The sequence below is a fragment of the Leishmania panamensis genome (genome assembly GCF_000755165.1).
Source record: "Leishmania panamensis strain MHOM/PA/94/PSC-1 chromosome 35 sequence".
NCBI classification, from domain to species: Eukaryota; Euglenozoa; class Kinetoplastea; order Trypanosomatida; family Trypanosomatidae; genus Leishmania; species Leishmania panamensis.
This window is the reverse complement of record NC_025882.1, coordinates 1,904,870-1,919,425: the sequence shown is the minus strand read 5'-3', so window position 1 is coordinate 1,919,425 and position 14,556 is coordinate 1,904,870. Positions and strand designations below refer to the sequence as shown.

The window sequence follows — 14,556 nt, the reverse complement described above, 5'->3', positions numbered from 1 at the left end:
GTGATCTGTGTGCTCATTCAAGACTCCCTTGCCTTTTTTCCCTCTTCCTCTTCCTCTTTCTCTCTCTCTACCTCTCGCTCCTGTTTCCTTTTTGTGTTTCATTCCTCCGCATCACGGCTTTAAGAGTAGACCCTGTCGCTACGTTCGTATGTGCGCGTCTGGTGTGCGAGAGTGTCTAAGTCTTGTGTTGGGTAGTGGTGGGGAGGGGGGCTACGAGTGTCTTCCTCTCCCTTTCTCCATCCCTTTTTTGTCGAGGCCTCTTTTTGCCTGCTGTGTTGGACGGGAGAAGGAGAGAGGAGAGTCATTTGCGCAAGCAACGAAACAGTGAAAAAAAAATAGAAACTCATGATCGTTGCTTTCTTCTTCTTTTTTGTTTGTTTGTTTTGTTTGCTCCCTGTTGGTCTTGAGTGAGGAGCGGATTTGTTGTTGGGAGAACTCTGTATTGTTCACTTTTGAGGTTTCTTAGCAGTGGAGCCCGAAAAAGCGAGAGAGTATGTGTGTGTGCGACACAAACGTTTCGACGGCCACAGCACGCACCGCCTCCCCCCTTCTCCTCGTGTATTCCCCATGCTACCCCCAAAGGAAGCGTGTCTCTTTCGTAGTCCTCTTCTCATCTTCTCCCCCCTTCCTTCTCACAAGCGGTCACTCACCCACGCGCACACCCGCAGGCGTTATTTTTCCTCCGGTTGACTTTGTGGAGAATGTCGTCAACGCGCTGTTTTTTGTTATTGTTTTGCTAGAATGGGTCGACGCCTATATATATATGTGTGTGTGTGTGTGTGTGCGTGTGACTTCATTGTTGAGAGAGTGTCCTCACTGTGAAACACAACACCCTTGGTAACGTGGAAATAGCGGAGCGCTGTGGAGGTGCTGTATGCCCGCACTTTTAGTCCCCCCTTCCCACCTCATGAATCTAGGAGGTGGAAAGCGGCTAACAGTCCTTCGATAGGCGACTGGACGACAGCCGGGCATATCGCATCTCCTCGTTCTGTCATCAGCGCTACTGTCCTTTTCATTTGTGATTGGGCTTTATGCGTTTCTAGCGAGGTCCCACCCTTGACCAAAAGGCCATGTGACGCAGGCAGCAGGGGCTTGGGTGATATTGCAGCCCTTTTCCCCTGAAAGAGCGTGATGTTGCCCGTGTTTCGTGGAGGTTCACTTGAAGTGACCAAACCGCCGTATTGCGCACATCTGCCGCTTCACAGTGTAATTTGTGTCTGCCTATGACATATCGTCCACTGCCTCTCGCTATGGAAAACTGTTTTTCACTCCTTCACTCACTACTTCCCTTCGTTTTTGTTTCTCTCTGTTTCTTCGCGATACGCTATCTTCTCGAGCCTCGTTATTTCAATTACTGCTGTTTCGGGATGATCCTGCACCGCTGTCAACTGTGTCTTCGCACCACTGCAGGCCAGGCATAGCTGCACCTTTTTTTCTTTGCTTTTCACTCTCTTGCGCTCCTTACAACTCGCTCGTGATCTCATCTATCATAGAGCTGTTGCTATCTAGCTGCGTGCGACTGTTCCTGTAGGTCATTGCGCCACGTGAGCCCCCCCTCCCTCCCCCCTTGCCCACGTAAAAGTCCATTGGTCCTCTTCCTCCCTCAGTTCTCTCTCTCTTGTTATTTGTCTTTGCTGCTGTTTCTCCGTACGCGTGTTTTCTTTTTTCATCATTTTCTTTTGTGTGTTGGGTTTTGTCTGTGTGTTCGTCTTTGCCCCACCCCCACCCCCAAATATAAAAACACACACACGCAGCAACATCCTCATACCAATCGCTGTGATCGCGTATTTCTCCCCCCTCTGCTAGTCACACCGGCTATCGACACAACTCCACCCCCGTTTCCTCTCATAACAATGGTCAAGCTCTCGTTCATTGAGGAAATTAAGGATAAGGCAGCACGCCTTATTCCTACCCCTTACATGGAGATTGTGGAGGAGTGCACCGCCTCACACCTCCTCATCCCAACCTACGAACACGTCAAGTTTCTTTGTGAGACGGTGAACAAGAAACCCGAGGCGATCGTTGACGTTGTGCGAGCGTTGCGGCGCCGTATAGCGTGTCCTGATGTCGCCATTCAGCACCTGACGATCCAGCTCCTCGAGTCGATGATCAAGAGCTGCTCTACATCTTTTCACATGGAAGTGGCATCCCAAAAGGGCCTTCTGCGTGATCTTGTCACTGCCGCGTGCGTCCAACCGACAACCGGCCGAGCGATGCAAGCCAAAGAGGCAGCGCTCTTGCTGACGCTTAACCTCAGCATATGGTTTCGCGGTCACCCCGCCGAGGAGAGCTACATCCTCACGACACTAGCCGACGACGTCCGTAATCAGCTGGGCCCGAATTGCTTTGAGGGCCTCAAACCGGAAAGCAACACACGCATGAGGGTGGAGGTTTATGCCGCCAACCGTAATCGACAGCAGTTGGACGTACGCGCGAGTGGTGACGACAAGGTCCACGGGACGCGCTCACAGGGCCATCGACGCCAGAAGCATCATATTGTGGACGCCATTCCAATCGACCTCCCCACCTCTGAGCGTGTCTCGGCAATGCTAGAGGCGTGCATGAGCTTCTCTGAGTATGTGAACAACACCGAACTGAATCGCGAGGTGTCGTTGCGCGAGGATGAAGTTGTGCAGAGCTACTTGTCACAGGTGCGTGAGGATCACATTTACGTTACAATCCTACTCTCCTCAAACCTGCAGGTCGACCGCGATTTGCTGCGAACCGTCGCTGACAGTCAGTCAGCTGTGTTGGCGAAGGTCGAGAAGTCGACGTCACGTCCGCGCGTTGACGCCATGCTGGAAAAGAAGTCAACGCTGCCGCCAGTACCACAGCAGACGCTAGTGCGCTCTGCTGGTGACACGGAGCAGCAGTACAGCAACTCCTCCACTTGGCAAGGGACGACGATACCACCACGCTTGACACCGCCACACGCTAAGGTACCGAGCGAGAACACCACCGTGACGAGCAGCTCTCCTGTGCCGGTGGCCGCGCCGCCCGCCTCCACTGCCGTGTCGGAGGCGAACTTGTTTGGAGAAATGCAGCCTGAGCCACAGGTGGCAGAGTCCATGTACATACCACCTGAGTCATCGTCGACTGAGCAGGTTTCAGCAGCTGCGCCGGTTCCTCCGGCGGCGCACCATGAGGAGACTGCCCCTGTCGCTGGGCCTGCTTTAGAGAGCTCCGTGGAGCCCACGCCCAACTTTGTCGATGCCGCGGCGCCGCTGTCATCCATAGGTGCAGAGGCAGGGGAAGGGGTGAAGGAAGAGGAGGCGCCGGTGTCCGCTTCGACGGTGGATCCTTCATCTGCACCCGCCCCAACGGCCGCGACCTTAAATGGCGATGATGATTTTGATGCCTTTCTTGAGGGTCGCACGAGCGGGTAATAGTACGAAAAACGCCGGCGAGGTGAGGCATCTGTTGACCCTCTTGGCGTTCTTCTCTTCCCAAGGTTTTGGACTCGCTCGTCTTCGCGCAGGAATGGGATTACCCAGTGTTGCTAGAGCGGGGGGGGGAAGCCCACTTTTCTGTGTGTGTTGAGCAAGGTGACACGAGCGGCTTCTGCGCGGGTTTCAGTCTGTCTGTGTGGTCTTGACATTCCACCCCCTCTCCCCATCCTTTGGGTCAAGTTTGCATTCTCTCTGTGAATGGTCACGACTGTATACTCTTAATGAGTTTATTTAGTGGCTTTGGTGATCCCCTCTCTCTCTCTCCTTCCTCTCTGTGACCGACACTCCTTTGATTTTTACTCTATTTCCCTTTGATGACTGTGTATGTGTGATGTCATTGCTCGTTTGGTCAGTCGTATTTTTGTTTTGTCTCTTACTTTTTCGACTGTGCTGCTCGCGTGTGTGTCGAGACGTACGTGTGCGCTATCGTTTGCGAGGTTGTGCAGGTCTTCACGGCTGCATTGCCCCTCCCCCCCTCCCCCTTTCTCTTGCACAGAAGCTACACATGTGTGCACTTGCCAACCTACTCGCTGGACTCAGGCCCACACCATCCACCCCCAGTGGTACGTGGGTGGTACACCAGTGACTCCCTTGGCGTCGCCTTCCCTGCCTTGATCTTGTTTTTTGTTTCTTCATGTGTGCCTTTCACTCCCCCCTTCTCTGTGTCTCCCTTGTTCAGTGGATGTGGCTGCCGTCTTTATGAGTCTATGCGTTATGACCTCGGGTTTTCTTACTTCACTGGGCGATTGCCGCCTTTCTCTCTTTTCCTTTTTCTTTTGTTGGCGTGTCTGTTTTGGGCGAGTGTGGTCCTTGATGAGAGTGGGGTTCTCTGTGTGTAATCTTTCTACGCGGTAGACCTCTCACTCCGTGGGAAATCCCATCAGCCCACCACCCGCCCCTGCCAATACCGAATCACTTCTGGCGGTGACAGGGCCAAGCACCTACGATTTAGCGTAGTCAGAGCGGTGTATCGCTGCTGATGTCGGCGGTGTTGCCCTGAAGGGCGCTGCGTCGAAGAGACTTTCCGTGACGAAGCCGTTTGTGCTGTCCATGTGATAAGCAGTGAGTCAGCGTAAATCGACTGTATCTTACTCTGTCGTCACTGTCTACTCTTGTGGGGAGCCTGAGCCGCTCCGAGAGGTATGAGCTACGTAGCGATTGACACAATAAGAACTTTTGTGAGGTGACCTGCAGAGCGGTGGATTAGTAGAGGCGAAGGCGGAGGCCGTCCTGAGATGACTGAGTTGGCGCATTCCTATAACACGTGTCTACCGCTACTTCGCACCACGCGATGGGCCTGTGAAAGGCCAAGGGGTGGAGTAGAGTGTAGCTCGTTTGTTGTATGCGATGGATGGGCATGATGAGAATGCTGCCCCTCATGGTAAGTGTCCGTATTAGCGGGAAGCCAGCACCTTTCATCCGCGTTTTTGCCCTGTGTTTTAAATCTCTGCGGATGATAGTGAGAAATCAGAGATCGTGCACACTTTGCATGGGGGTTTACTAAGTGGTAAGCGGCAACCGTCGAGAAAAGGATCACCTCTTCAGGGATCAAAACAAGGCCGCCAAGCGCAGTCTCATGATCCAACAATCCCCTCGAATCTGCATGAACACTTGCGTCTACTCCTTTACTGGCACAGCACTGCAGCTACAAAGCGCACCTCTCGCTCAGTGCAGCATTCTCCTTCTCTCCCCTCTTTTGCAGGCAGCACGCCAGCTCAACAAAAAAGGACTTTGCTCATCTCGTTACCAGTCATTGCTCAACAACGACTACCGCAGCTCAAGCATGTCGGCCACCAGAGTTGGTAGCAGACAAAGCCAAGCGTCGTCTCTTGCAGCCGTTGCAAGGTAAAGGGGGCAGAATACACAGCAGAGGAACTGAAGGCCGACAACGAGGATAATTTTGGCGACTCCCTCAACTCCCGAGGCAACCTGAAAGAAGGGTGAGAAACAGGGCGCGCCTCATAGCGGAGAGGCGTATGCGCGAGCACCAGCTGCAAGTCCACCTGTGGATGCAGGACCAGACCGAGGCACGTTGGAAGGAAGGGAGCAGCAGCCCATCCAAAGCCTGCAGCTTGTGAAGAGCTAAAGGTGGAGAATTCTACGAGTCTCACCCCGCGAGGACATTTGACCTCCCATGGCGGTGAGGCTGAGCTAGTGCGTGCTCTACTAACAAGAGCCAGATGATTCAGACTACGCACTGATGCACATAGTTCTCCACTTCAGCACCTGTGACTTCATCAAAACACGTCATTAGCTTGTGGTCAGTCTCTGAGACGAGAAGCACAGTGGTTTCCCGCAGTGAGCGAGTTGCTGAACTGCAGAGTCCTCTTTTCCCCGCGAAGTGACATGAACTCAACGCATTCCTTTTAGAGGCTGAGGTGAAGGCAGAAAGCGGCGGCCTGGTTGGCGGCGCGGAGAGCGCAGTGAGAGGCTTTCGCAAAAAGCTGAAGGACAACGCATTGCTTGGTGGCGGATATATATTCCTGTTCACGACGCCCAAGGGAACAAACCGGGCGTGGCCGGCATGCGCGAGATGGCGAGGCAGCTGAACATTCTCACATTTGCCCTGATTGACAGCGTGAATCGCCAGTTCAATGGAGCTGAAGGCAAACAAGCAGCACAACCAAGCAACTCCAGGGCTGCGGCAATAGGGAAGGTGTGGCCGAGGTTGGGGCGGCTGTCGAGGCGTATTCTGCGGAGGCAGCACTGCGGAGCAGCAGAGAGAACCCATGCGAGAGGAGCAGCACCAGCAGCGACAACCCTCGAGAGAAAAAGGAGGCAGGGCTCCCCGCCGGGTGGCTCGGAGAGGGACAGTGCAAGAGCAGGCCAACTGGGGATACTCACAGGAGGTGGCGTGTCACACAGGAAGACAGTCCGCTAGTTGGATTGGTCTTCTCCAACACTGCACGCCAATGCCATTTCATTGCAACTGCAGACGACTGGCCACGCTTGCGGCAGACCCGATCCGGGCGGCTGTACACCAAGCCAGCACCTACGGAGAGAGACTGCCACACACCCCTTGCACACGCTGCATCATGGGCTAGTCGGTATTCTAAACTGAGGTAAAACATCCAGCACGGTGCAACTGCATATTTTGGACTCAGCCCCCGTCCGTCATCGTCAGGCGGTACGCACGCACGCCCTTCTTGAGAATCGCGACACAACTGCCTCTGACCGTTGCCAAGTGCATGGCGCAGCAGCGCTTCAACGATGGCTGCGGGGGTCTTCATGTGGGCCTCTTCATTCGAACCCACGCTAGACAACGCGATGCGACCGTCGCACACCGCACCATTCCGTGGGCGCCAGCTCTTCAACGAGGCCACCACATGGAAGCCTGGAAAAAGGAGATTGTTCGTTGTCAGACTCACGGCTTCTCACTACCACAGCGGTGTCAAAACGCGGCGGTCAGGCTAGGACGTACGGAAGTCTTGACTACGGAGTTCGGGGACTGTCGTGCCACAGAAGAAAACGTGAGTCGAAGAAGTGGAGCGACGGAGTGCGCCAGGACACCTGCCTAGTGTGTCGCTCGACGACGCACGGCTAGCAAGGGGTGCACGTATCTTTTTTTCGCCAGTGCTCAACGCTTCGCCAAATGGAAAAGGTAAGAACGAGAACAGCCAGCAGTGCATTGACTGAAGGGTGAGGTCAATCAGTATTTTCCCTCTTGGATAGCCAAGCATCGCCCAGCGCTGTAACCCAGGTCCCAGAGTCTTCTCTTCTCTCATTGTGCTGAGGAGGTCTTCTGGTCGAACCGTTTGTTGCTCTCCATCTCATGATTTGACTCAGCAGGCCTTTCCAGTGACGATCTGCTTGTATCCCTCGGATACGTTGTGACCAATCCTTGAATACGCTTAGGTATTCGTTGTCTGCCGCTCACTATTTCTCTCGTTTCCTTTTCTTCCATTTCGTGCTCTGTTTCTCCGCCACTACACCTGTGCCGCTTGTCGGACGGCGTTCTTGTCCTCTTGAATTCATTCCCACTCCCTGCATATCGCCACACGCTATGCGCCTTTGTGTGGGCGTCTCTCTGTGTACGCACATCTGCTCGTGCCACTTTGGTCATCTCAGTTTCCCACTCCTCCTCTCCGTCGCCTTCTTTCGCTGGATCATCGGTTCTCCCGTTCACTTCTGCTTTGGTCATTAATTTCCCCTACCTGCCCCATTCCGCTCAAACGTTTCTGTTTTTTCGTCGCTGGTGGCTCCTTCTAGCGGTAACACCCTCGCTCAGACTGCTACTGCCGCTCTTTGTGCCGTTGTCGATAGACGATCGGCTACTCCACCTCCCGAGTGCAACCACCACAACACTCAGTGTGCTCATCCCCTATCTTCCTCCTCTTCCCTCTTCTGTGAAGTTTTTCTCCACATCGACAACTGTAAGCACCAACACATACCGCGCAAAAGCACCCCCACCCCCACCCCCCAACACACACACACACACAAACACTCCAAACGGTCATATCCCACTTCTTTCTTTTTTTTTCGGGGGGGGGCATCCATTTCCCTTCAGCGTCTTCTCCTTTGCCACTCTCACTCCCTTTCAACTCTTTGTTTGCCTCCGTCACTCACAGTGTTAGTCTTTACCTTTGCGTTCGCTACTCAACCCCCTCCCCCCCTCCTTGCTGCTACACCTCTTCCCTCGCCACATCGCTATTCATTGCTCAACACACGTGCCCGATCATTTTAGCTGCGCAGCGAGTTGGGTGGTACCTCTTCTCTTTCCGTTTTACTTTTTTCTGCCGATCACTTACACAAAAGGCGCTATCATGTCGGCGCCGCCGAGCTACGAAGACCTCGCCAAGGTGGTGAGGGACTACTTGATGAAGGGTAGCGACGTGACTGGATGGCACCTGGATGCGAAGGAGGACGTAGTACCCAATCGCCTTAACGCGTACCCCTTTGCTAGCCCTAACGCCATTGGCGTCCACCTTTTCTACGAATGCCCAGATTGTCACACGACGGTCAAGTCGAGGGTGTCCGCTGCTTTCAAGTCATGGCGGGAGTACCTCCCCACCATCATCTATCAGACAAAACTGAATGACGTGTCAGAGAAGATCGAGGTGGACGCTGCTGCAGCTACAGTAAAGGTGGCAGCCGAGCATCCCGTCTTTAACGCGAGCTGCAAGACGTTGCTACTCGACGGATTTACCACGAATGCAAACGTGGCGACGCGTGTGTCGAATCAGCTTTTCGCGGGTGCGTCGCTGCAGTACGACCCCAAGCGAAGTGGAGTGCGCGACTTCACCGCCATCATGGTTCGCTACGCGTGCCCGAATATCCGCAACGGCGATCTGCTTGGCAAGTACAGTCTGCAGAACGGCTTCTCAGTACATCTGCGCGTTCCGTTACATACTTACATAGATGCTGCCGTTGTGGCAGAACGGAGGTGCTTTATTGCCGGTGTGCAAGGCTGCTCTCCATGCGGTGCTCGCATCATGCTCAACGCCAATGTATCAGATGGCACGTACACCGCGACAGCAATACGAAACCTGAACGACATATGGAAAGTGACGGCGACGCTGACGGCTCCGTTTGCTTCTGGGGACGGTTGTGCTGCGCCGCGCTTTGGTCTGAAGTTCACCAATATGAACGCCAGTGAGTAAGGTGAAAAGTGGAGCTTTACCGTCGACTGCCCGGCAAAAATGGTGCTAAAGGGAGCACGATGCATGTCCCGGTCAGGAGAGAGTCAGTCGGGTGAAGGGTATCCAGTCTACTCGGTTACTCAGCACGCTGTGCTCAGGTCCAAATACAAAATGAGAGTACCGCTAAGGTAAATCCGCCAGAGCACACAGCTTGTTCTTTGGCATCTTCCCCTTTTTAGACTCTATGAAGCACCTGACAAGCCAATTATTTTGATTTTGTGATTCCACGGATTGCCGTACCTTTTCTCCAGCCCCCTCCCCTCCCTCCCCCCAGTCCCTTCTTTTCCTTTCTCCTACTCTCGATCCGCTTGCCTATTTACCTTCTTCAATTCTGTTTTTCTCTCTTTCTAGCGCACAAGTGAGCCCTCATCGCCTATTCTTGACCAGAGGTGGGATGGGTGCCACCGCACCAGTCCTACTCTCCCCACAAAAAGACTGGGTGAAAGGCCGACGCACTAGTGCACACACGAGTTACAAGCCGAAGCGTCAACGGACTCGCGACTACCATTGTGGTACTCTCTTGCCTTCTCACTCTCGCTCTACCTATCGTGCGTGTGTATTTTGTCTGCCCAGGCCTATGGAAAAGGCTGGGGAGCAACTCTGACTGCAACGACAAAAAAAGCTGAGCAACCACTATTCCCAAAGAGAAGTCGCGAGAGATGGCACTGATGACTCAGAGAGGTGAACTGCATCTCGTATGATGACTGGTAGTCTCAATATGAGGTCATGAGGCTTGTCGGGTCATGCTGTAGCCTCTACAAGGACCAAAAATAAATAAATAAAAAAAATATATAAGAAGCACACCCATTAGCAAGGGTGCGATATACACACGTCTTCACTTCTCCCCAAAGGAAGAGGCTTTCACGCACTTTCCGCGTTATGTGGGTCACAGTGTAGCAAGTGCAATGAGCGGCTGCAGTCCTCTTTTTTGACGCTCTTTGTGGCTCCTTTCGTAACCACGTCCACCTCCAGTTTTGCTTCTCATTATGTGTTCATGTGTACTGCTGCCCAGATGTCTTACGTATTTCTATACTACTTTCCTATGCTCATTAGCGGTGTGTGCGTGAGCGAAATGAAAACGTCTCCTTGTCCTCTTCACTGCTGTCCTCGCCACACGTAACACGTGCTTTTGCCGCTAGTAGGAAGGGGAGGGATAATGACAGTAGACCTCCACCGAGCAGCTGGTTATTATATATATATATATATACGCATATGCGCAAAGAAAATTGCTACGCACAGGCGCCACTATCCACTGCGCTGGCCACAGGGCGTACACACCATTTTTTTCTCTTGCTCTTTTCACCCCGTGACTGGTGTCTGAGCTCTACACGTTTGTGCTGAAGAGTAGCGCCGCTGATGCTCTGTGCATCAGTACCAACACCACACAGACTGGTAACATAGTCTCGGTAACCGCTGTCATCACCGTTGTACACGTTCTCGACACCGGTAGCGAGGCGCGCTAATGGTGCCTTCTCATCGACCTTCTCTCTTCAGCGGCTCGGATAGGTGAGCTTCAAATTTCTCTATGCGTCTGTTCATGAGTTTTCTTCGGATAGTTCGGCGATTCTTATATCTCCGTTGACAGGCCTTGGCGCTGGCGGTACCGCGAGTACTGTGGCTGCCCCTATGGTAATGTGGACTGTGTGTCAACCGATTACTGCAAAGAAGATGCCCCTGCATCTCAACGTGGGAATATTCAAGGCATTTGTCCTCCAATTGTCTGCTTCATGCAGCCAAGGGAACGAAACGTGCGGTTGCGGGAAAGGCGCACCGGGACGCCAACGGCAAGGTCAAAAGTGCGGGGCACTGGCGGTGTCGAGGCGGCAAAAATCACCATCAGTGGTGAGGGTAAACTTCTCTCCGCCCAACCGATTTGATGGCAGGGAGCAACACATGCTAACCGATGTGGCCGACAGGAAGGAGGCCGTGATTGGGTCCCTTCACCTGCAGTTGTGACATCCAGAGCGCCACTTCTACGAGGTGCTGGTTGGATTCATAAAGGAGGACCATGTGCTGATCGAGCCATTGGCACTGGAGCCTGACGGCAGACACCCGCTCACGGGAGCTAAGTTTCCTTTTCGTGAGAGGTGTATCTGAAATTGTGAGAAGGGTCTGCGCACCCCACAGTAAGCTTACGCGGTCCTCCTATCCGCATCCCACCCCCCTCCCCCCTCTCTCTCTCTCTCTCTCTCTCCGCTCCGCTCGCTTCTCTGCTACTTACCTGTGACGAATACATGCAGAAAAAAAAAGAGAGAAATGAACATTTCCTGCGTTGAACAGCCTTCGTGTTGGTGCGAACGCTCTGCGGTACGGAACTGTGAGTTCTGTGTTCGTCAAACCGGTGAACGTACAACGCGTGTGGGCTACTGCCACCTTTCCGCACGCGCCGAATCTTTTTTTGCTTTCCTACACACAAGACTGTGGCGACGCACGAACTGCTCAAAGGGTGCGTCACTCCGGAAGGAAGAAGAAGGTACCTTGCTCGAGGCTGCCTCCCCCAAAACAACTAACTTGACTGGTGACTCTACCATCTCCTTCATGCCACACTATTAACGGCAAATGTACCTTCCTGTGCCCAACTTGGTTCCGTGGCCACAGTACTGCTCTTGGTCTCACCCACTCTTTCCATCCTTTACACCGTCGTCTTGCTCTCGTTCACTAACCCCACATTAAACCGTCGCTGACACTGCACCCCGTTCATGCATCCCTACACATGCATACGCTTTCCTCAACTGGGAAGTCTTGCTACCTCAGGTTTCCCTCTTCCCTGCTCTCAACCTGCCACCATGACCGCTGTGGAGTCTGGCTCGAAGGTTCTCCGGATGAAGGAGAGCGACGCGCAGAAGCTGCTGGCGATGCGTTGCCACATCGGCACGCGCAACCAGAGCAGCGCGATGAAGAAGTACATCTACGGGCGCACGGCTGAAGGCAGCCACATCATCGACGTGCACATGCTGTGGGAGAAGCTGATTCTGGCTGCACGCGTGATCGCTGCTGTGGAGAACCCGAAGGACGTGTGCGTGTGCTCGTCGCGCCTGTACGGCACGCGCGCCATCTACAAGTTCTCGCAGCACGTGGGCACGAGCTTCCACGGCGGACGCTTCATCCCCGGGACGTTCACGAACCAGATCCAGAAGAAGTTCATGCAGCCGCGCGTGCTTGTGGTGACGGACCCACGCACGGACCACCAGGCGATCCGCGAGGCGTCGCTGGTGAACATCCCTGTGATTGCGCTGTGCGACACGGATGCGCCGCTGGACTTCGTGGACATTGCGATCCCGTGCAACAACCGTGGCATCAAGTCGATCGGCATGATGTACTGGCTGCTTGCGCGCGAGGTGCTGCGCCTGCGCGGCACGATTGTGCGCTCTGTGCCGTGGGAGGAGAAGGTGGACCTCTTCTTCTACCGCGACCCCAACGAGGCTGCGGAGGAGAAGGCCGCTGCTGCCGCTGCGGCGCCCGCCGCCGAGGTGGAGGAGGGCTTCGGGTGGGTGGAGCGCAACGACGACAACGCGTGGGAGGCGTAATGCGTTATGGAGGCGATGTGAAAGACGGGATGGTCAATGCAGGAAAGCCGGGGGAAAATGCGGATGGGCGGCGTTTCGATACGTTCCTCTGTCTCCCTGTCATAACTCATCGTTGCTTTCGTATGGCCTTTCTATGACCTGTGTGTCCCGCGTGAAGTTGAGGTGAAGCGGTGCGGCGCTCTCTCGACATGGTGCATTTTAACAAACTGATGAAGTCATTTCTCTTTTCCGTGCTTTGCACTGGTGCTTCCATCTTGACTGGGGAAACGCGTGTACTGGGTGTCTGACGTTCGACGAGGGAATTGACCCTCTCACAACGGTATGCCCACAGTGCCGCTCTCAAAGATGGTCTCCAAGAGCGCTTTTTCGTACCCTTCATGTCTTTGAAGCAAAAAATACTTCTTCATAGATGTAGCCCTTCCCGTGGAAGGGCGTTTCGTCACGGGCATGAGGTGAAGCCGTCGCGTGGCAGCCGTGCCTCTGTGCCTCAAGGAGGCTGCCTCTTTTGTCTAGTGTGTGTGAGTGCGTCTGTCGAGAGTTCCTGGTTGGTTTCGGCAACGGTGGAACGCACTCTTAGGACGCGAATTGGGGGAGGGAAGCGCTACGGCGATGGTGAAAGTCTCCGCGTCCCCCCAAATCGACGCGATAAGTAACATGTGCACCTTGCCTTGCTAATACGGAGAGTCGATGGAATCTCAGGCTTCTCCTTCTTTGCCATTGGGCGTACTAACCTCATCGCTTCTACTGTTCCTGATCTCTACTTCCTCTGTCCTATTCATGTGTATATCTCCCACGTCTCTCCACCGCTGTGGCTGCTGTGAGCTTGTCACTCCTCCTTCGAGTCACTCACAGTCTTAGTGATTGACAACAGTTCTATACACGTCGCTTTAAGGTGCAGCACTCGCTCTGTGTGTGTGTGTGGGGGGGCATCTCCTGCGTTACTCTCGCACTGAGCATACGATCCTTCGTTTTGGCATTTGCAGCGCACTTGCGGTCCACCTTCGGCTCTACCTTTTCTGGAGAGACTTTGCTGTGCACAAATGACTCAGTCGTCGTCGTGTTCTGGTCGTGTTTGCCGCTGTTGCTATGGCGAAATAGCCGAGGTTGTCACTCACGTGGATGGACTATACACTCTGCAGACGAAGCGGCAGGGCACAGCGCACCAGCTGAACGTCATCTGGCGTGTTTTAGGTGAACAGTTGGAGGAAATGCTCATCAAGAAGCGGTCCGCGATTGTGTTAGACTTTCTGCATGCGAGCATGAAGGTACAACACATCACGCTGTTCAACAATTCCACCGCCATCCAACTGAAGCCGCAGCTCATGCTGCTGCCAGACTTCACATCAAAGTTTCACCTCAAAAATGTTCTAGAGATGCATGATGCACACTATCACGCAACTGTTCCCAACGCGGTCAGTTACCTTACCATCGCCTCCATCGCTGGTACGAATCGCTTCGTCGTAGAGGCGGCCGTGAAGGACTCGGTGCGCGAGATTGGAAAGTACCTGCAGCGCAACGCCGCCTCCACACTGACGATTGACATTGGTGTAGGATTCTTGGAGTTCAAAGACCGAACGTATCGAATGAAGTGGAGCCCAGAGTTCCTGGCTCGGATGAAGGCATCCGTTGGGGCGGCCGAGGTGGTAACGCCATACGACCCGCCGTCCATGACGGTCGGCGGCCCTACGGCACCGTGCCGCTTTCAGAAGGGATGTACCTCAGAAAACCGGCTGCAGAGCCAGATTCGGGACACTGTGCTGGCTGAGTCACGGTTAACGGCGGCCGAGTTGAATGATGGCATGGGCAGGTCCTCGTATCGCAGAGTCCACTGGTAAGCTCCGGCAAGGAAGAGAAGTCCTGCCTGTCACCTCTCGCCTCAATATTCCTCAGTCCACGTCGTTGCTTTCATTGACGGCAACCCTTACGCGTGTCGGAGGGCGG

The 14,556-nt window shown here is 54.0% G+C and overlaps 4 protein-coding genes across 4 annotated transcripts, besides 1 other annotated feature; all 4 read left to right on the top strand.

Annotated features, from left to right (window-relative positions):
• Window positions 1-1,853: 1,853 nt before the first annotated feature.
• Window positions 1,854-3,386, top strand: LPMP_355260 (hypothetical protein; the record flags this gene model as incomplete). Its single annotated transcript, XM_010705155.1, has 1 exon — window positions 1,854-3,386. One exon carries the CDS (start codon window positions 1,854-1,856, stop codon window positions 3,384-3,386), a length of 1,533 nt encoding a protein of 510 aa, XP_010703457.1.
• Window positions 3,387-4,308: 922 nt separating this feature from the next.
• Window positions 4,309-4,812: a repeat region.
• A 3,400-nt stretch (window positions 4,813-8,212) lies between these two features.
• On the top strand, window positions 8,213-9,049 carry LPMP_355250 (hypothetical protein; the record flags this gene model as incomplete). The annotated part of the gene is made up of 1 exon (XM_010705154.1): window positions 8,213-9,049. One exon carries the CDS (start codon window positions 8,213-8,215, stop codon window positions 9,047-9,049), a length of 837 nt encoding a protein of 278 aa, XP_010703456.1.
• A 2,825-nt stretch (window positions 9,050-11,874) lies between these two features.
• On the top strand, window positions 11,875-12,615 carry LPMP_355240 (40S ribosomal protein SA, putative; the record flags this gene model as incomplete). The annotated part of the gene is made up of 1 exon (XM_010705153.1): window positions 11,875-12,615. One exon carries the CDS (start codon window positions 11,875-11,877, stop codon window positions 12,613-12,615), a length of 741 nt encoding a protein of 246 aa, XP_010703455.1.
• A 1,040-nt stretch (window positions 12,616-13,655) lies between these two features.
• Window positions 13,656-14,450, top strand: LPMP_355230 (hypothetical protein; the record flags this gene model as incomplete). Its single annotated transcript, XM_010705152.1, has 1 exon — window positions 13,656-14,450. The coding sequence occupies one exon, from the start codon at window positions 13,656-13,658 to the stop codon at window positions 14,448-14,450; it is 795 nt and encodes a 264-aa protein (XP_010703454.1).
• Window positions 14,451-14,556: the final 106 nt, after the last annotated feature.